The sequence below is a fragment of the Myotis myotis genome, unplaced genomic scaffold, assembly GCF_014108235.1.
Source record: "Myotis myotis isolate mMyoMyo1 unplaced genomic scaffold, mMyoMyo1.p scaffold_m19_p_13, whole genome shotgun sequence".
NCBI lineage: Eukaryota > Metazoa > Chordata > Mammalia > Chiroptera > Vespertilionidae > Myotis > Myotis myotis.
Genome location: NW_023416317.1, coordinates 39,806,074 through 39,829,059, shown reverse-complemented (window position 1 = coordinate 39,829,059; position 22,986 = coordinate 39,806,074). Strand labels below are relative to the sequence as shown.

The 22,986-nt window shown below is 38.7% G+C and overlaps 1 protein-coding gene across 2 annotated transcripts in view; it reads right to left on the bottom strand.

Annotated features, from left to right (window-relative positions):
* The window catches only part of LOC118668232 (ubiquitin-conjugating enzyme E2 E2), a 247,520-nt gene that overhangs the window by 26,358 nt on the left and 198,176 nt on the right, over window positions 1-22,986 (bottom strand). For both annotated transcript variants that reach the window (XM_036332743.1, XM_036332745.1), the window contains exon 5: window positions 3,867-4,014. In XM_036332743.1, coding sequence (XP_036188636.1) covers window positions 3,867-4,014 — 148 coding nt within the window. The remainder of the gene's footprint in view (window positions 1-3,866; window positions 4,015-22,986) is intronic.

Below are 22,986 nucleotides of genomic sequence, written 5' to 3'. Positions count from 1 at the left end.
AATTTGAGCCTGCAGAGCAAAGAGCCTCGCACAAAATTAAATACTTATCTTTAGAGGATAATTGGCTTAGGGAAAATGTAAGAAGCATGTGTCGCTGTTATGACAAAAAGAGAAAAAGCTCACGCGGATACATTATTAAAGGAGTACATCCAGAACCTCCCCCTTTTCACCTGAAGCTACCTTCCCTCCATGATGAAAACTATGAATATACACAATGCCAGAATTCCCCAAATGCAAACCCCAGAAGAAACCAAAGACTTCTTGGCCTGCTGCAATCACTGCGACTTTAAGCCACCTTTCCTGGGAACTCTGACTCGGAGAGGGAACCCTTTCTACTTGTTACATCAGAAGCAACCTGATATCTATGTAGCCACCTGTAATGTCTGTCCTAGAATTTTTTTTTTATATTCCTGCTAAGATAGCCTGTTTTGAAAACAGGCATGCATGTCATTTTTCCAGTTAAAGAAATTGTTCTTTACTAGTTCTCAAGTGTAGTAAGTAGAATGGGATACATGCAGGCAAGATTCATGCTGCAGTAGTAGTAAGCAATAGAATCCTCTTAAATTCTATTTCTGTACCTTTCATCAGTCTAACAGGTCACAAACAGTATAAATAATCTAGATAAATATATCTGTGTCAAAATAATTAATCTTATTTTATGTTCTGCATTCCCTAGTAATCACTATCAATTACAAAATTTTAATATTTAGTAACACAATTTACTATCTAATCATAGTCAGGTTAAAAACAATCAGCTGATAACCAAAGTTAAGGACAATTTATGGATAAGAATTGCATTAGCTGTTTTTTAAAAAGAGGGCCATAGAGATCTGAAACAAAGGGCTATGATGCTGGAGAAGGAGGAAGGAGCCATTCTCTGACCTTTTACATAACACTGGAAAGGAGTCACTGAGAGCAAATTCCTCTTCCATTTGCTCAGTCCATTTGAGAAGAATAACACTCTTACCAGTGAAGCTGCAGCTGTGCTCATCCTTGGCTTACTAGTAATCAGTGAGAGGCTGAGGGTTAATTAGCCGCCATTCTCAGCTCTATTTGTTGTTCTAATAAAGTTTTACATAAATCTAAGACTGGGAGCAACTGACACTTGATTTTTATTTGGAAGGTGACAGGAAGAGAGGGAAGAGCTCATCCCTCCTGAGTGTTGATGTTTGGGGGGTATGCTTAGAGTCTGTACTGCTCCCCCTGTTTGAAGAGTGGTGGACAAAGACCTTATGGTTGTTTATGAATGTAGAACTCTGTTACAAGGCAGCCTATAGTTTGAAGGCAGATGATAGGGGAATGAAATATACCGGGTGAAGGTCAGAGCCCAAATCATTCCTTCACAAAGCAAAAGAGCAAAATCACACACCTTTTATAGATTACTAGAGGCCCGGTGCACAAAATTTTTGAGCTGATAGCATTTTTGATGTTAAAATAGCTCTACAGATTCAGTATAGGAAAATCTTATTTATTCATATTCTATCCAACTTATATTTGTGATGATTTGAAGATAGGTTAGATTGAAGTTTAACTTAAATTTAGGGGGGAAATCTACAGGGATTGGAAATGTACCAGAAAACAGTCTGAGATAAAGGCCATTAAACAAAAGAACAGACTTTGACTTGTTTAAGATAAATTTTTTAAGACTCTGATTAACTGGGTGTGTGCGGGGCGGGGGGGGGGGGGGGAGGAGGAGGGGAGGGAGTCAATGGGGAAAAAAAAGGGACATCTGTAATACTTTCAACAATAAAGATAAATTTTTAAAAAGACTAATTAAAAGTATGAACATACATGTAAATGATGTGCTAATTAGGAAACTCCTCTCTATGTGTTTAAAAGTATGAACATTTAGTCTGTTGACATATATTTTACAAATGATGTTCTATTCTTATATCAGATAGGCTATCTCTAGTTGGTGAAACTTAAGAAACACTTATCCTTAGACTTATACTTACTATCAATAGCATTATTTTCAAAATATACTTATTTTATGTGATTTTGCATTAGCCAGGGGTGATTTTGTTGTTGTTGTTGTTGTTGCAGAAATGTAACTTTCCAAGACATAGCAAAAGAAATCTCTAATTTACTGAGCAAAAATCTTTTCGATTGCTGAAAAGGCTTTGGTGGAATGAATCTATTGCTTTAAGCAGGGATAACTGTACAGAGAACAGATTCTCATAGACAAGATGATTCAGGTGACAGGTCATTTCAGCTGACTGGGAGGCCAAGCCAGCCTGGTTACCACTGGGGTAAGGACTGCGTCTCAGCCCTGAGTTTTTTCTCTTAAATGTGAAGAGACACATTATTCCATGTATAAGAAGTGTGGCCTTCTCACTCACCTAGTGCTCAGAAGTGCCTCATAAACAGTAGGGTGTCAGAAATTTCTCCTCCCACCCAGCTTTACTGAGATATAACTGACATACACCACTGTATATAAGTGACATACAGCACAGCATAATGACTTGACATCAAAAGTTTCTTAAATAAGTTACTTACCTGTCAAAATAAAAATTTCTCTTAAAATCAAAACAAAACATAAAACAACCCTGGCCTCCAAATTTCAGCAAATCCCATAAGTACTTTTCTGGGAGTGGGGAAACAGATGCAGTCCCAAGCTACAATATTTCCAGGAGGCCTCGTATCATCAATAAATGCCTGTCTGTGACATTACCTCCAAATGAAGTTATACACAGTCACAGAGACAAGTGAAATTGAAATAGGAATAATGAGACTGCAAGAACAAAATGTCTGTCATTCTGGTTTGAATTAGTGCAGCATTATTAAACTTCACTGTCTGGAATGAAGTCTGAATTGATTAAAAATACTTTATAATAATGATCTTGTACAATTATATTTTCTTTTCTTTTTGGTGTTAAAAGCATTAATTTGTCATGCATTCTAAATATGTGACAATTTAATTGTTTTTATATTTCTTCATTAAAAAGTCTTTATTACTGAAAAATAACAAACATAAAACTTTAAAAATTATAATTTTTCCATGTTTTATAAGCCAGCCAGGAGCCTCAGAGACCCCAATCCCATTTGTAATTTTTCTTGTCTAAAAATTCACTTATCTAGTAAACAATATTTATTTCTGAACATGGAAGATGGAATCTTATGAAATATTAAGATACCAATTAAATATTCAAAAGAATTTCTCACTGAGGACATCAATGAAAACCCTATAACTATCTCTGGATTTTCAAAAATAAATGCAAGTACGTAAAAAGTTGGCAGTTGTTTTGTCTTTTAATAAAATAAGCTGGTCTAAGCCACACAATCACACACAGGAAGTAAGAGCTTTCAGCATTAAGCACACCAGCAATCCACGAAGGATTTGCCATAAACTCTCTTTAGTTTTCCCGCAAAGTTGTATTTGCTTCTCTTTATTTACCTTTTGGGTATAACCTAGTTCAGACCATTCCCCTTTTTTGCTCTAATAGCTTATAAGGGTGCACAGTTATTAAGATGCCAAAAAGGTCACGTCTGTGCGGTGCTGCCTGGTTATTACAAAATTTAAACAGCCCATATTTCTCAAATTAACATCTTTTGGTAGGCATCTAATTAAAGATTAAACTATTCAATTAACATTTTTATTATTATTTGGCAACAGAATGTAATACATTCTTCAAATGCACTTCTTAATCTAAAATGACTTTTAATTAATTTTTATCATACTATGCTTTTTACTTCTTGGCAAATAACAGGTCTTAAAAAGACTAATGACAAGACCCAATTTAAAAAGAAAGATTTACATACTGTGGGAATTCAAAATAAAAATAGTAATAGTAGCAGCAGTGGTGACGGCAGGAAGGTAGTGGTTAATTTAGATGAACAACTTTAAGATTGGCTTTAAAGCCTCTCACCAGGGTTGCAGTCTGTAAGAAGTGAGCAGATGGAGAGGAGGACTTTAGAAATGGTGAGGGCCGGACTCCAGTTGTCCTTCAGGATGTCCAGACAGATCACGCCTTGGCTGTTAATATTACAGTGATAGATTCTTGTCCGGAAGGTGACCTACAAGAAAATGTAAAGTTGTTATAAAGAGATATACCCTTTATTAGACAAAATAATGTAAGAGTCATTGGTTCAACCACATAATTTTTCCTTAGGCACATGAGAAGAACCAATAAACAAAAAAATCACTCTTTTAGAACCTGTCATTCTGGGCACAGAGAACTAAACTCCAACAGCAAAATCATGACATTCTGCTTTTGATGAAGTGTTTTATCATTTAACTAATGTTCTGGAGACTGAATTTACTCTTGGTGCAATTGTAGGAATGTTCGTAAGAGGAAAACTAAATAACTTTTACCTCTAAAACTTTTACAAAGAAAAAATGTTTTCAAAAATAAAAATTTCAAAGGAAACTTTTGTTGGATTCCAGTTGTTTTAAGGGTTTTGTACATTTATAAAATTCACAAAAAAGCATGGGAATACGCTAAAAAGGAATTAAATACATTTAAAGACATAAATTGGGGCATGTATGTAAACAATATACCTAGCTTACAGAAAAACTGTATTAATTATAACTTGCAAACCTTTTTTTCCTTACATTCTCAATTTTGAATATAGTATTAGTGCAGCCCACCTCTTCCCTATGATAGCTAGATCACTACTGTACTTTGCTTAGGTAATTCTGAAACATGTGTATAACATTTTTAAAGAACTTCAATTGAAAAGTTATGTCCAAATCAGTTTTGTAACTCTGATAACACTGTTTTACAAAAGTCTTATGTATGCAACAAGGTTTTCATGCTATCATTGTTTATTAATATTCTCAAATTTAGAAGTTGAAATGTAAAAGAATCTTGGGGTTCTAAAGACCAGTTTTCTTGTACCCTAATTTTGAAATGGCTTGAACCAAGAAATACACACATCGCAGATCTTTGTAGGTGTTGCCATCCCCCCAGGGCATCCAGCATACACTCAAACATGAGAATTTACTGAATTCATTGGATGTTAAGTCTCAGAGAGGATAGATCCAGTATTCTACAGCTGCTGAATAACATGGTTACCATCTCAGGTGAGATTAGTACTCCTCTTAAGAACTGCCCTTCATGCTGGACTAGATAACCTCAATATCCCTTCCTACACACACAGCCGCCCCACCCCCCCAAAACCTAGAAATGGTGAAGAAAATATAACAAACATTCTTTAAAATGAATAGGTGAATTTGCAAGAGCAATCTCAAAAGTTCAGAACTGAAAATCAAAAGTTACAGTAAGCACGTAAGCTGATTTGCCAAGGCTGAGCTTTGGGAAGAGGAATGGAATGAAGGATGGAAGTCAGTCTTAAAAATTGAAGCTTGAGTTCTGATGCCCTGCCTGGTGGAGAAAGAAGATGAAACCTTAGGTTTGTATATGGCAAAGGGATTAAATTGAGAGCCTTTATATTAAATTTGGACACTTGCGCCGCTTTCAGTAAATGGGTGGATTTGAAAAGATAATGCCTCATGTACAAATAGCAAATACACTTGCCAGAGAAAGCCTGAGCTCTGGCCTGAAGAAAAAACTGTTTCCCCTAAGAATTCCATGCAAAGACTAACTAAAAAATAACTTAAATGACTATCTCACTCTCAGATTAAATATGTGTTTTAAGGCAAAAAAAAAAAAGCATTTAAGGCTAAAATGAATAAAACTAGAGACAAATAGCAGGGGAGGGGGGTTAGAGAGCAACCAAAGTACTTGTATGCATGCATATCAGCATAACAATGGACACAGACACTGGGGCTTGGGGGCGGGGGGCAGGAAGTGTCAAGGGGGGGAAAGGAGACATATGTAAAACTTTAGACAATAAATGCATACTTAAAATTAAAAAATCACTGCATTGTGATGAAACAAATTTCTCAGGGAAATATAACCATTCTGAATGCTATATCTAACAATATAGTAAAAATTATAAAAAGTAAAAATTGGCAGAAGTATAAGAAGAAAATGACACCTATAGTCAAAGAGAAACATTTGCACTGCAGTAATTAATAGGTCAGATAAAAATATAGTAAGGGTACTAAAAATCTGAACAACCAAATTAACCAAATCAATGTAAAGATAAATTCCACACTCAACAGTAGAGAACACATATTCTTTTCTAAGCACCTAGTCCTATATAATAAAAGGGTATTATGCAAATTGACCCTAACAGTGGAATGACTAGGAATGACCAGTCGCTATGATGTGCACTGACCACCAGGGGGCAGATGCTCAACGCAGGAGATGCTCCCTGGTGGTCGGTGTGCTTCCACAGGGGGAACGCTGCTCAGCCAGAAGCTGGCTCATGGCTGGCCAGAGCAGTGGCGGTGGCAGGAGCCTCTCCTGCCTCCGCAGCAGCACTAAGGATGTCCGACTAATGGCTTAGGCTCCCAGGCTACCAGAGGGATGTCTGACAGCCAGCTTAGGCGCGCTCCCTTAGGGAGCCTAAGCCATCCATCAGTCAGACATCCCCTGAGGGGTCACAGACTGTGAGAGGGAGCAGGCCAGGCTGAGGGACCCCCCACCCCCCCAAGTGCACAAATTTTCTTGCACCGGGCCTCTTGTAAACATAATAATTGGTCACATGGTAAGCCACAAGGGAAGCTTAACATATTTCAAGTACTTATTAAGACCATAAAGATTCCCCATCACATATTTGGAAACAGAAAAACACATTTTCAAATTAACTACTGGATTAACTAAAAATAGCTATATTTATAACTGAATGACAATGAAAATGTTGGCTTGCCATCACCAAAATTTGTGCTTTGAATAAAAGTTATAAAAGAAAATTTTACAATTTCAAAAGCACATATCAGAAAGGAAGAAAGACATTTAATGAGTTAAGTGTCCACACAAGGAAGGAAAAAGAATAGAGCAGCGATTTGCAACTGGTGTGCTGCAAGAATTTTTAAAACATGCAATACCTGACTATTTAGTCAGGGGCACTGACCTCTTTCCCCTTAGATTGTCAAATAAAAAAAATAACAACATCCAACACAACAACAGCCATCTGGTGTGAATGAACTAAAATTATACCTATTTTTTTGGTCAGATCAGGAAAAAATACATTTTCTGGTGTGCTGCAGAATTTTAGTAATTAGTTTACATGTGCCATGAGATGAACAAGGTTGAAAATTGCTGGAATAGAGTAAATCCCATGAAAGTAGAAAGAAATAAAGACATGAGCAGAAGTTAATGAAACAGAGAATACCTAGCAATATTAAAATTCTGCAGAAAAGTCAGAGTACCTATCCCTTTAAGGGCTAGATGAAAAGATAAAATATTTTTATGATTCAATGTAAATGACAAATGGCTTTTATATATAATAATGATATTTTAAAACCTATCAGATATTGGTAGGCCACTCCAAGCCAGTTAATCCTCAAAACAACTTACTGAGGGAAGTAGTATTATTATAGTCACTTTAAAAATAAAGAAATTTTAACTCTCTGGGGTGATGGATGTTAAACTTATTTCACAATATATGTATATATTATATGTCTTACAACTAAAACTAATACATTATATGTCAATAATTATATCTCAATAAAACTGAAAAGAAAAAAAGAAGAAAAATGCACAGAAAAGTTAAAGAATTGGCTTATGGTCCCACAGCAGGTAAGTAAGTGGTGGATCTAAAATTTGAACACAATTTTGTTGCTTTAAAAACCTATACTCTTCTACTCAGTCTCAATGCCTGCTTTCTTTTTAACTTTTAATTTGTGAGATAATTATAGATTCACATGAAGTTGCAAGAAATAATAGATCACATATATTCTTCACTCAGTTTCCCCCAATAGTAACATCTTGCTTAAATGCAGTATTTTATCACAGGAAATTGACACTGATACTGTCTTTGGACCTTTTCCACATATCTTCAGTCTTATATGCACTTGTGTATGTATGCGTTTCTATGAAATCTTTATTGCATGGAGATTTGTGATCACCACTGCAGTCAAGACAGAACAGTTCATTATAAACACCCTGTGTGCTGCCCTTTAGTAGTTACCTTCCTTCCTTCTTAATTCTTGACAATCACTACTCTGTTCCTCATCTCTAGAATTTTGTCACTTTAAGAATGCTATAAATGGAATCAAACTGGATGTACGTTTTTGAAACTGCCTCTTTTCACGCTGCATAATGCTCCGGAGAGCCATCTAAGTTGTTGCATGTACCAGTAGTTTTTGTTCCTTATTACTGCTGAGTAAAGTTTCCTGTTATAGACATACCAGTTTGTTTACCCACGTATGCACCAAAGGACAAATGGAATGTTTCCAGTTTTTATTTATTACAAATAAAGCTGCTATGAACATTTGTGCTTTTGTGTGCACATAAGTTTTCATTTCTCTGTGCTAAATGCCCACGAGTGCAATTGTTGTGTTGTATGATATACTCCTATTTAGTTTTATAAGAAACGGCTATACGTTTTTCTAGAGCAGTTGTACCATTTCACATTCCCACCGGCAGTGTCATCCAGTTTCTCTGTGTCCTTGTTGATGCTAAGTGTTATTACTATGCTTTATTTAGCCATTCTAACAGGGTGCAGTGATACCTCATTGTGGTTTTAATCTGCATTTCCCTAATTGCTAATGATGTTGAATACTTTTTCATGTGCTTATTTGCTCTCTGGATACCCTCTTCAATGAGAATGTTCCTATCTTTTGCTCATTTTCTAATTAGATTGTTTTTTACTGTTGACTTCCTGGTGCTTTAAGTGGAGATATTTAATTAAAAGTAAAGTATAGTTAGATAAAAAAAATAAAGCATGAGTTTGCAAAGAATCTTGTGGATTTTTTTAAAGACAGAGAATGTTTTAGACTTTAATGTTTTATAATACTGATAAAATGTGTACTTGGGTGATGTTTGTCAACCTCTGTCCTGAGAAGTGTTCATAAATAAATGACACTGACTTATACAGGTTGGTTGATTGTTCCTATATGTTCTGATGCTATAGATCCCACAAACACCACCTTTTGAAGCTGGAAAAACATTCAATCTCCCAGAGTTTTAAGAGTGTCGTGCATTTACCTACTGTAATGTAAGCTATGACCTCTTTGGGGTTCCCGCATCATATTCCTACTTCTGTTACCATACTTGCCACAGGACCTTCTCACCAAACCATGAATTACTCATGAAAATATGTTCTTTCAAGTGATGCCCAATGCAGTGCTTGGCACACAGAAAGAGCCCGCGGTTCACTGAACAAATGCTAACACATCACAGGCTGGTGTTCAAACAGACAAGTGCCTCTCTGAGGAGCTGTGACATTATTGCTCTCTAGGTAAAAAAAAACACACACACAACAGTTTAGAACCACAACTATAGTAGACGGAAAGCTGGAAAACTGTGGAGAATATCCTGAGGAAGCGGGAGACATTTTTAATATCTCTCTATACCATAATGTTACTTCACTAAATTGTCCTATAAATTAAGATATGTCAGAACTGATTTCATACAAGGTAACCAATAATAAAAGATATTTATGTGCCAGGGACTCCAACACAATTTTTTTTTTTGTTATTGCCATTGCCTATTTAAATATTCAAGAGAGCTTAAAAAATGCATGGAGTGGTCACATGAGCAAAAATGTTTCACAATCAAGGCAAAAACTTGCTAATAAAAGCTCTTGAAACAGGGAGCATTCTCTTCCAGACCCCATCAACAGACAGGGGAAAGCAGAAAGAATACATGCAAACTGATAAGATATTGCCTGCAGTCCGGACATTAGTGATGCAGAAATAGAAAATGATGTTCTAGATACTGACAAATATCAACAGATTTGTGACTGTTAGGAAGGGATTTTTAGAGGCCGAGAAAGAACCCCCTCCTCCCACCCTCACACTCTAGAAGACTGCTCTAATGTCTGGCTCAATTTTCCAGAAGCCCATCATGTTACACCTTATTCAGGGGCTGGGCAGCAGAACATTCTTCACTTCACCCTCCTGACAAGTAAACAGATAATAAAAATGACTGTAAAGAAAATTCTAGTTCCATTGCAGGGGTTAATACTCACGGGGTTCCCTTTCTTCCGCAGCCTCCACTTGCATGTGCATTTATTGCCGTATTTGAAGCACAGCTCAATAATGATGTTTACAAAGATAGCTATCATTCCTCAAGGAGAGGTAAAATTATACTGAGAATACTGTTTTTAAAGGCAGGGAAAACAGCAAATTTCAGAACAGTTAACAGTTTCCATTTATTAAGGAAAATTTAAAAACATGATTTGGATATACTGATACTGAATCTTATTTATCCAGAATGGCTAATTCCCAGATAACTCTGGATGAGAAGGGTTTTTAATTTACGTGTGATACATAAACACCCACACAGGCAAATGGGTGTGTGTGGTAGGCAGAATAATGCCTTACCCCCCAAAGATGTCCATATCCTAATCCCTATAACCTGTGAATGTGTTACCTCACACAGAAAAAGGAACTTTGTAGGTATGATTGAGTCAAGGATCTTGAGAAGGGGTGATTATATCCTGAATCATCTGGATGGGCTCCATATAATCACAAGGGCCTTATAAGGGGGAAGAAGGGAGATCAGTAGGAGATGTGATGACAGAATGTGATGTAAATGTGAGGAAGGGACCGTCAGCCAAGGAAGGGAGTGTTCTCCCAAACTGGACATGGATTTCTCCTAAAACCTCCAGAAGAAACGCAGCCCTGCTGATACCTGGATTTTAGTTTCCAGAAATGTAAGACAAGTTCATATTGTTTTAAGCCACCAAGTTTGTGTTAATTTGTTATAACCAATAGGAAATGGATCCAACATGTATATATTTCCCAGTCACCTTAATACTTTATCTCAAAAGGTACCTTAAAATTAAGCTGTTCTATTTCTCCTTAGAAGTCACTTCTTAAAAACAATTTTAGAAAGAGTTAACAACAAAATTCTTTATGTTGATTGTAACATAGAGAAATGCTACTAAGTAGTCAATGATCTAGGACCATGGTGGGCAAACTGCGGCTCGCGAGCCACATGCGGCTCTTTGGCCCCTTGAGTGTGGCTCTTCCTAAGCCTTAGGGGTACCCTAATTAAGTTAATAACAATGTACCTACCTATATAGTTTAAGTTTAAAAAATTTGGCTCTCAAAAGAAATTTGAATTGTTGTACTGTTGCTATTTGGCTCTGTTGATTAATGAATTTGCCGACCACTGATCTAGGATAAGTCAGTCACTTTGCTACTCTGAGTTTCTATTTCCTGACAAGATGAGAGACTTAAACTGGATTATTTCTAAGACCCATTCTAGTTTCAAGAACTGTGAGTTGTATTGTGAAAAGAATATATGATTTTGGGAGTTAGCTGGACTTGGGCTGGAATCCCAACTTTGGGCAAATCAATTGAACATTTCTGAGATTCAGTTTCTTCATCTGTAAAACAGGGAGATAACAAACACTCTTAGTGGCTGTAAAGACTGAAGTACAGGAAAAGTCCAAATACCATGCCTGGCACCCAGTGGGAATTCAAGTAGTGTTAGTCTTCCTTTCCTCTTCACATCTCCTAGTGTTACAAGATTATTTAAGAATGCATGTGTTCATGTAATAAACATTACCTGGATTTTAAGTGTGTGTGTGTGTGTATGTGTGTGTGTTTTACTATTCCCTTGCTCTGAAGAATATACATTTCATATACAGACAAAAAGTGGTTTAGTAAGGGAAGAGAGATCATGTAGGGCATACGTATAGACAGAGAAGAATATCCTATCTAATAATAGACAAACATGGTAATTAACCGTACCTCCAACACGCTTCCCATGGGCCAATCAGGACAATATGCAAATTAATTGCCAACCAAGATGGCGGCCAGCAGCCAGGCAGCTGAAGCAAACAGGAGGCTTGCTTGCTCCAGTGATGGAGGAAGCCAAGGTTCCCTGCCTCCCGCTGCCGGCCTCTGAGCTGCACTCTAAGAAATAATATTGCAATTATAGAAGCTAAACAAACCCCAGAAACCTGCTTTCAGCCAGCCGGGCCTCAGAGCTGGAGTTGCAACAGTGTTTCAATTATAGAAGCCAAACAAACCAAGATACCTGCTTTCAGCAGCCAAGGTCTCAGAGCTGGAGCCGAGCCTCAGAGCTAAAGCTGGCTCTCAGTTCCAGTGACGGCCATAGAAGGTAAATAAATCCCAGAATAAAAAGAAAAAAAAGGAGAGGTTGGGAGCTTCAGTCGCCCGCCAGCCTGAAAACGGCCCTCAGCCCCTCATCCAGACTGGCCAGGAACCCCACTGGAGACCCCAACCTGAAGGGGGTGTGACCAGCTGCAAACAGCCATCATCCCCTCATCCAGGCTGGCCAGGCACCCAAGTGGGACCTGCACCCTGATCCGGGACACCCTTCAGGGCAAACCAGCCGGCGGCCCCCACCCGTGCACCAGGCCTCTATCCTATATAGTAACAGGGTAATATGCAAACTGACCCTAACAGCAGAAGGACTGGGAATGACTGGTCACTATGACACACACTGACCACCAGGGGGCAGACGCTCAATGCAGGAGTGTCCAGCCCGCTCTCACATGGGAGGAGCTCTGCTCAGCCACAAGCCAGGCTGATGGCTGCCAGTACAGAGGTGGTGGTGGGAGCATCTCCTGCCTCCTCAGCAGTGGTAAGGATGTCCGACTGCAGTTTAGGCATGCTCCCCACTGGCAAGTGGACATTCCCCCAAGGGCTGCCGGGTTGCCAGAGGGATGTCTGATTGCCATCTTAGGCCCAATCCCTTGGGGAGCGGGCCTAAGCCAGCAGGTGGTCATCCCCTGAGGGGTCCCAGACTGCAAGAGGGCACAGGCCAGGCTGAGGGACCCCCCCCGCCACGCCCCCGAGTGCACAAATTTTTGTGCACCGGGCCTCTAGTCTATATATATAAAAGGCTAATATGCTAAGTGTCCGACTATCCGACCGGTCGCTATGACACACACTGACCACCAGAGGGCAGACACTCAACACAGGAGCTCCCGAGCTACAGTGACTTGGCAGTGGCAGTTTTCAGGTGACGCACCCTGAAACCAGAGAGGAGGGAGCCCTATTCCTCACGGGGCCGCAAGATTCCACCTTTGGCGTGGGTTATGTTGTTGCTGGGGCACTGCACACTTAACATTTGCGTTCTACACCCTGTACGACAGCAGCTTTGCAGAGTGCCCTCTTGCACTTCGGGACCCCTTGGGGGATGTTGGAGAGCAGTTTCAGCCTGATACCCACCCACAGGCAGGCCAGGGGACCCCACCTGCCAGAGGGACCCCGCTCTGCAGATGCCAGAGAGGGACTGTGGGAGGTTAGCTCCAGAGTGTGTCCAGCCCATCTTGCCCAGTTCTGCCCTGCTGGCTACCTTCTAATTAATTTCCTTTCAATATGCATGAATCCATGTACTGGGTCACTAGTATTTTAATAAAGTATTTGACAAACTGATTCTACACATAATTTAGAAAAATGTTTTAAAATAAACATCTCTAAGCTGGAAAGCTGCTAATGACATTAAAAATGATCATTTAAAATAACATTTCAATAATAACCTCTATTTTTCACATAGCTTCCATTTTCTGAGAAACTTTTGCTCAGGAGATAAACAGCATTGTGATTCTACCGAGGAAGTGTGAGAGAAGTGAGAAATACATTTCTTTAAAAATAGTTTTCCATGAAGGCCCAGCAGAGGAAATATTTAAAGCCCCCGTGCCACAAATCAGTATATCACGTAACAAAGGTCTAAAAATGGCAGGGTTAATATCATTCAAATTAATCTTGGCCACAGGCTCATTATGAAACTGTAGTTTATTTGAACAGGCTGCTAGTACACATTTCAGAAATGTCAATGCTTCCACCCTCCTGGGGTTTCTAGTGCTCTGTTCCTAAAACTGACTTATGAGCACTGTACCAACACCTAGCACACCCTAAGATTATTTTATTAGTTTTTGTGTGTTCACTTTTAATTGCTTCTTTTTTCTACTGAATTTACTGGGGGTGACACTGGTTAATAAAATTACATAGGTTTCAGCTGTAGAATTCTATAATATATCTTCTGTATATTGTGTTGTATGCTCAACACTCTAAGTCAAGTCTTCCATCACCATTGAAACCACTTTACCCTCTTCTACCTCCTGCTACTTTACTAAGTTCATTTATCAGTTCTAGTAGTTTTTTGGTGGAATCATTAGGGTTCTCCATATACAGTATCATGTCATCTGCTCATAAGATTAAAGTAATAATGACAAAAAACTAGAAAAATCCATTATAAGTGAGGAGAATCACAAATCTCAAAGAAACTCTCACAAAACAACCTTTCACAAAGTAAAACAAGCAAAAAAAATAGCAAACAAACCTGGGATTACACTTCACCTCAGATAACTGGCAGTAAAGGAATGAGAATGAGACATTAGTGAGAGAGCACCGTGTGCAGAGATGATGCCCACCCATCTGGGAGTGAGGCCATGGCATGCTGCATTTCACTGCAGGCCACAGCTTTTCAACACCTTTCAAGAAAAATTCAAGTGACCTACACTAATAAAAGATAAAGATGCTAACTGACCGTACCTTCGCTACGCCCAAGCCATGCCCACTAGCCAATCAGAGTGACTATATGCAAATTAACCCAACCAAGATGGCGGCCGGCAGCCACGGAGCTGGAGCAAGAGGAGGCTTGGTTGTCCCGGCGATGGAGGAAGCCAAGCTTCCCGCCTGCTCTGGCTGGCTGTGGCCTCCGCAAAAGGCAACAAAGTTTCAATGATAGAAGCTAAATAAATCCCAGATACCTGCTTCCAGCCAGCCTCCACTGGGAGCTTGGGTGGCTAGGGGCTGTGGCCAGCCTGCAAACAGCCATCAACCCCTCACCCAGGATGGCCACACCCTCATGGGGTGAGGGTCCCTGCTGGGGGGCCTGGCCAGCCTGTAAACAGCCATCAGCCCCTCACCGAGGCTGGCCAGGTACCCCAGCGGGGACCCCCCACTCTGAAGGGGCTGTGGCCAGCCTGCAAACAGCCATCAACCCCTCACCCAGGCTGGCCAGGCACCCAAGTGGGACCCCCACACTGATCCGGGACACCCTTCAGGGCAAACCAGCCGGCCCCCACCCATGCACCAGGCCTCTATCCTATATAATAAAAGGGTAATATGCAAATTGACCCTAACAGCAGAGCGACTGAGAATGACTGGTCACTATGACACACACTGACCACCGGGGGAAGACGCTCAATGCAGGAGCTGCCCCCTGGTGGTCAGTGTGCTCCCCCAGGGGGAGCTCTGCTCAGCCACAAGCCAGGCTGCCAGCTGCCAGTACAGCGGTGGTGGTGGGTGCCTCTCTCACCTACTCAGCAGCGCTAAGGATGTCCGACTGCAGCATGGCCTGCTCCCCGCTGGCAAGTGGACATCCCCAGTGGGCTCCCGGGCTGCCAGAGTGATGTCTGACTGCCAGCTTAGGTCCAATCCCCCGGAGAGCGGGCCTAAGCCAGCAGGTGGTCCCGAGGGGTCCCAGACTGCGAGAGGGCACAGGCCGGGCTGAGGGACCCCTCTGAGTGCACAAATTTTTGTGCAACAGGCCTCTAGTTACAAATAAAAGACCTTCACAGCACACACATTTAAATTTCACACCTTTCTCAGCTCCCTTTAAGCACAGATATAGAAACACAGGCAACGAGAAAATTCCCCCACCATGAGCGGGGAGTTTCTCAGGAGATGGGAGCATCTCAGTCAACGCCCAGGGTCCCTTCCTGCCAGGCAGCAGCAGGTGGCTCCCAACTCTTGTGGATACTTGGTGTGACTTGGTTGGGAACCAGTAACTAGTTTCCTTCTCATCCAATTTATACAGAGTCTTTAAAAAAGGTGTCTATATTGAATAAGGTTTAATTTGGTTCTTTTCAAATGTGTGTTTGTTTTATTAACTAGCTCTTTTATTGTTTTCTATTCCACCTTTTTCTCTTTAAATGATTATCTTGTCTCTTTTAACTTGTTCTATTGTCTCAAGTGTCAGCAATGGTGCCCTAGCTGACTATCCCTTCAGGTAGAATCACATCACTGCGTGGACTATGATCTTTGAGTGTGAGTTCATCCCCAGTGTACGTTATTTATTATTCTGCAGAAGTGCCTTGGGTTATGGAGTGTTTTGCACTTGCTCCTTCATGGTTCTTGAGGACTACACTAGTTTGAGACCAGACTGTCTCATATATGCCAATATATAGGGCAATAAAAATCATCTGTTAGGAAGCACAGACTAACATTAAATTCTTTATAAAAATCTCTTAGAGATGATGTATCAATTACTTTATTTTGAACAAGATACTAGCTAGTACAGGCACCATTGCCTGAAACCAGCCCAATCAATGCTTGTTTGGCATGCATATACAGGTTTCCTTCCTCAAGCCGTTAAAAAAGTTTAACAAAGGAAAATGCAGAAATTTAACAGAGCTCTAAGAGTAGGATATTCCTAGGAGTACAACTTTACCACTTGAAGCTAAGATTTTAGCAGCGCTTTTTCTTTTAATCTTCATCTGAGGATATGTGTGTTTTTTAAAATTTGATTTTAGAGCGAGGAAAGGAGAGAGAGAGAAAGAGAAACATCGATGTGAGAAAGAAACACTGATCGGCTACCTCCTATATGCACTGCGACGAGGGACTCAAGCCTGCAACTAGGTATGTGCCCTGACAGGGCAGTCAGCCCCCAACCTTTTGGTGTACGGGATGAAGCTCCAACCAACTGAGCCACACAGTCAGGGCTTAACAGCCTTTTAAAGGCAATTTTAAAAAGCAATACAGTATTTTTAAATAATTAAGAAATTTTTAAAAAGGCTGGCAGTATGAGTTTTTTACAAATGGGTTTTGATGGTTTGAAAAAATTTTCCAGTAACATAATCACATACAGATTCAAAATTGTTAAATCCTAAACAACTGAGTGGGAAATGAAGATGGTCTGGTATCTAAATTTAAACATATACACAAAATATCAATTAAACATTCTTGCTGTTTTAATTCATTGAGCACATACATGACAGGTGCTTCATCAATGCCCGAGAGTCCATCAAAATCAGAACCCAAAGCTCTCTGAGTTTAATATTCCTACCATAGACATCATCTCCCACCCCAAAATCAGGTATCAGCACAGCTGCTCTTGAACACTGAACTTAAAACCACTATGTGGGGCTATGTTGATCCTACAACACTTATTTATTAATTACTACTGCACAGAAAAGACATAATTTAATAGATGTCCAATGAACCTACATTCCTAAGACAAGATGATTCAGTTCTGATTTATAACTGCAGAAGTGTCTTATACATAACAACGATTAATTACAAAACACAACAGCTGAGGTTCTTAATGGATTCCATGTAAAGAGTATAATAAATGACCGACCACATAACACTTGCTGTTAAATTAAAGAGAGTGACATAAATATAAACATAAGGAAAATGCCCTCCTTATTTTGTTTATATTTTTATAGTTCTCACACTACTCAAGGCAATTCAATAAGATGCAGCATATTTACAGATTTGCCAAATGTAGAATGGAAATAGTAAAGAGACTTCTTTTAATGCTTGGGAAAGAAGTAATAAATTTTATGTTTGTAAACATACACTGTGGCAGTTAAATTTATCTTGAAATTAATAATTTAATATACATACAACACAATACAAAGTATTCATTATGACTAGCTAGAAATGGCAATTTGCTTTCTCATATAGTCCACAACAGTGTAAACTATATTTTAACACAGTCTAAAATGAAACAATGTCTAATTCTCCTAATGATACAGTAAATTAACAGCAATTATAGAGTTGGCTGAATGCCCACTCTCTCAGTGAGTGCTATATAAAACACAGAAGAGACATTCTTTGAAAGTGGCAGAGTGTTTATAAATATCATAACTTTGCACACTTTGCATGTATACTAGGGAGGGTAATGGCACTGGTTCCTTATATTTTATACCATGGGATTAAAAAATCAGGCATGTATACCCCAGACACTTGTAACCAAATAAAGAAATAAATTAAAAATGGGTAACAAATATGCAATGTTTATGTGCCAGGCACTGTTCTATGAGATTTGCATTTATTACATAATTTAATCTTCACAATTGCCCTGTGAGGTAGGTGCTATTACTATACTCATTTTATGGATAAAGCATCTGAGACAAGTTCAGAGGAATTCAAATACTTTAGTTGAGGCAATTCCAGTAGTAAGTGAAGAAGCTATAGGAGGAAGGAAATAGGAAATAAATGAAAATAAACACACAAGAAAATCCACATCACAAAGAGTTTTTTGAAAATGATAGGAAGAAAAAAAAACAAAGCAGGAAAAGAATAATGAAAATTATATGAATTCTGGATCACAACAGTTTGACCTTAGAAGAAAGCTAATGATACTGGGAATCAACAGATTTTCAGACCAAGTTCTGTTAAAATGAGAATTCATGTAGAGTGTTTAATAAAGAGAAGAAGTGTTTAGTAATATTCACTATTATTATTATTAATGGTATTCTTTTTGTTTGTTTGTTTGTTTTTGTTTTTATATTTTATTGAGTTTTTACAGAGAGGAAAGGAGAGAGATAGAGAGTTAGAAACATCGATGAGAGAGAAACATCAACCAGCCGCCTCCTGCACACTCCCCACTGGGGATGTGCCCGCAACCAAGGTACACGCACCTGACCGGAATCGAACCTGGGACCCTTCAGTCCGCAAGCCGACGCTCTATCCACTGAGCCAAACCGGTCTCGGCAATGGTATTCTTATTATACCAAATCACCTGTCATCTCTGTGAGATTATTGAAGGCAAGAAACTAAGTCAGTAAAAAAGAAAACAAAAACCACAATGTTTTAACATGACCTTAAATTTGTCACTTAAGATTTATCCCATCTTTGAATAGTTTAAATTTCAGCATTTAGAATATCCTAGTGAATAATCTTTAAATATCTGTGGAGAACAGATGTAATGAACTGGCTTGATACTCATAATCCTGTACACTAGAACTGAGAGCTAACCAAGTAGCTTACTTGAAGAGTAAAATGAAATTGAAGTCTAACTGGAAGAATGAGAGTGGGTTAAATGATAAAATAAGGCAGCGGTCGCCAACTGGTGGTCCACAGACTACTGGTGGTCCGTGAGGTCCAAAAGGTTGGTGGTGACTGCTGCCTTAAATCTTACTTTTAACTAGTGATAATTACATGGGCTTGTTTTCTTTTTACTTTTTCATGAATATATATATATTCCTCACCTGAGGATATTTTCATTGATTCCAGAGAGACAGAGGGAGAGAGAGAGAAACATCAATGTGTGACATCAATCGGTTGCCTCCTGTAAGCAACCGAACCGGGGATCGAACCAGCAACTTTAGTCTGTGTCCTGACCAGGAATCGAACCTGAAACCTTTTGATGCATGATGCTGAACGAACTGAGCCACCCAGCCAGGCTGCATGACTATTTTTTTATACCAGGCAATCTCTTTCCTTCTCTTCTGTTCCTCTCCTATTCTTTATTTATTTACAACTCAATCTCTGTTATCATTCTGTGATTTCTAACATTTTTCTCTAGTCTCTGTTTCAATCTTCTTGTTACCTTGCTTCATTCACACCTCAGGGCTTCTGAGGCCTGCTGTTTTAAGGTTATCTTTTCCCTCCAGTATTCTCTGTAAGACCACTTTCCTAAAAAAACCCAATAGGCTAATTTTCCCTAAGGCTGTGTGGAAATGTATGTTTCTAAAAAAGGAGCCTAATAGCAATGAATCACAATTGTGTGGAAAAAATACACTCCCATTTTCTAATGTTCTATTCGTGCTGCCTGAATACCAGTCCCTAAAAAAAAAAAAAAACCCCAAAAAACTGAAGTAGTATCTTAAAAACTCCAGGCTGTGTTTTTCTTTCCCTATAATTTGCAGCATTCAGCTCTGTATTGTAGAAAATTGGTTGCTGTGGCATAACAACAAATGTTATCTTTTAAAAGCAAACAACTGCACCACATGTGGCTTTTAAAATAAATAGTGCCAACTTCATTTTACAAAACTAATAGCTGTATGTACAGCTAAGTGAAAATGTAAAAAATGAATTTTTGTAGACAGGCTATAATGAATGTTATCTATAAAGGGAGCACATTTATATAAGGCCCTCCAGGGCAGGGATTTTATGATACTGATATTTACCCACTGTAGGGGAGAGGAGGGTATCAGCATGTATTTGTTCAATAAACAAATGAAAAAAAGAATATTTACATTTGAAAAGAGACCAGACATACCAAGACTAAAAATGATAACTGATTGAGAGCTTCTGATGTTATACCAGTTAGGTTTGCACTAGCTATCATTAAAGGGGAGGGTAATATATTAACAGATGTATAACATGTATAAAGGGAAATGTATTGTTATTCAAATTTTTACTAGAGCACTTTTCAAAGTTTTGTGATTAATATTTTGGTCAGTAGAGATTATAACCATCTCAAACATTGATTGGAGACTTAAGTTTAAGAATATTTCATAAATCCTTCAAATTAGAAAATAAAACTGACAAGACATTGTAGAAGTATAAAATATATCACTACATTTTATCTACTTCAAATAAACAGTACAAAATTTAAAAATTTTGAGATGTCTAGATAAAAATGACTAACAAAATGCCCTCTCCCCTCCGCCCCCATCTCATAAGAAGATTCATATACTTATGTTCTGATATTAGAAGAATGTATCTTTCTTCAAAAGCCAGTATGAGTCAGTTTTCCATTATTTTTCAACTAGAGGCCCAGTGCATGAAAATGTTGCACTCGGGAAGGGGTCCCTCAGCCCAGCCTGTGCCCTCTTGCAGTTCAGGAGCCCTTGGGGGACATCCTTAGCGCTGCGGCAGAGGCTGGAGAGGCTCCCGCCACCACCGCTGCACTTGTCAGCCGTGAGCCCGGCTTAGGTTGAGTGGCGCTTCCCCTATGTGTGAGTGCACTGACCACCAGGGGGCAGCTCCTGCGTTGAGTGTCTGCCTCCTGGTGCTCAGTGTGTGTCATAGTGACCGGTCATTCTGCCATTCGGTTGATTTGCATATTAGTCTTTTATTATATAGGATTTTTTTCAGTCAGAATTTAGTGATATATAGAGTAAAGAGCAAATAAATCAACCTCCTGTTTGTAGTGAAAACTAATGTATTATAGTAAGGTAATTATGTTCACTATCATACTGACAAGTTCTAGGGTTTTCAAAGACATTCAGGAGTGGGCAAAAGTAGGTTTACATATGTGAGTGACATTCTTTTGAGATAATAAAGCTACTGTAATAATCATAATCTGCATGTCTTTTTTTATACAAACAACTGTAAACCTACTTTTGCCCACCCCAGTATGTATTCGGGGGTCACACACCTCAAATAGATGGGTGGTTATACCTTCTTAGATATAGTAAAACTCTAAATTTTTAAGATTCATTAATTGCCTGGCTGGTGTGGCACAGTGGTTCAGTGTGGCTCAGTGGTTGAGTGTTGACTCAGGAACCAAGAGTTCACTGGTTCGATTCCCAGTATGGGCACATTTCCAAGTTACAGGCTTAATTCCCAGTAGGGGGCATGCACGAGGCAGCCAATCGGTGATGTTCCTCTCTCACTCTCTCTATCCTTTTCCCTTCCTCGCTCTCTAAAAATCAATTAAAACATATTATAAAAAATTATTCACTTATCAAGCATGTACTTAAAATCTGTATCATTACTTCTGTAACTATTCCATCATACTTACATGATGGAATATTTATGGCCTGGCTAGGAATAATTGTATTCTTCACTGATCATAAAAATCAATTAACGAAAGAGGTTAAGAATAGAGGGTAAAAGAATAAAACGAACATTTTATCAAAATTTCTAGTTATTGTTATGCTTTCACTCTCAAACATTTTTAATGCAAATCTTCAGTTTGATATTATAGTGTAGGAACAGTACTTTTTCAAACACTGTTGACTATTATAATACACATCTTCTCACATATCTAGTTTAGTGGAGGAATAAGATACTTTTGGTTATAGATATTGCTGGCACAAGATACTGTTGCTACAGAATTATTAAGCTTTTATTCCTCTCTAATAGTAACTGATGAAGGTGAAAATGTGTTTTCCCATCACCAATTTGTCTTACAGATTTGGTCCATGGTGATAATGTAATTTTACAAAGTAATTGCATGAACTGAAGTTTTATGTGCTGCTTTAATAAATGCTTTTGCATATTTTTGTGAGTAAACAATGGTATTGCTCTGATTTAAAATACATACATACTTTCTATTATTTTTGCCTGCATTTGTTACTTCACACAATCTCTTTTTTGTATTTTACAAACAGAATTTTTAAAGATGTAATTGATATGCAATAAACTAGACATGCTGAATGTATAAAGTTAGCAAAGTTTTGACATCTTTACATTTCCACACAACCTCTTAAGAAAAAAAACGAAGTTGCAACCCAGCCGGTGTGGCTCAGTGGTTGAGCGTTGGCCTATGAATCAGGAGGTCACATTTCAATTCCTGGTTGGGGCACATGCCCAGGTTGTGGGCTCTATCCCCAGTAGAGGGCATGCAGGAGGCAGCTGATCAATGATTTTCTCTCATCATTGTCGTTTGTCTCTCTCTCCCCCTCTCCCTTCCTATCTGAAATCAATAAAAATATAGTTAAAAATAAATAAAGTTACTCTTAAACCTTGGGTGTAGGAATGTGGTCAGGGAGCAATGTAATTGGCATTCACGATAATATAGTGGTCTCTATCCTCCTGCAATTCAGCTTTTACTGCATGCACATCAACTTCAGTATCTTTTTTTTTTTTTTCCTAGAATGATATAAGGAGGTATATTTTTTAGAAAAACCAATCTAGTTACTTCTTTTTAGTGTATATTTTTAATTAATAAGAATGTATCATTTGAAATGTCTTTCTCTCTCTCACTCATATATATATATTTTTACAGTGAGTATATGGTATTGGCAATACATTTGCACTAAGCTAATTTGCTGCAAGAGACAGTGTCCATTTCTGGTGAAGAGGGAAAGCCTGTACTTTCCATACTTCGAAACATTGTCATTCTGCATCTCAGTAACCTA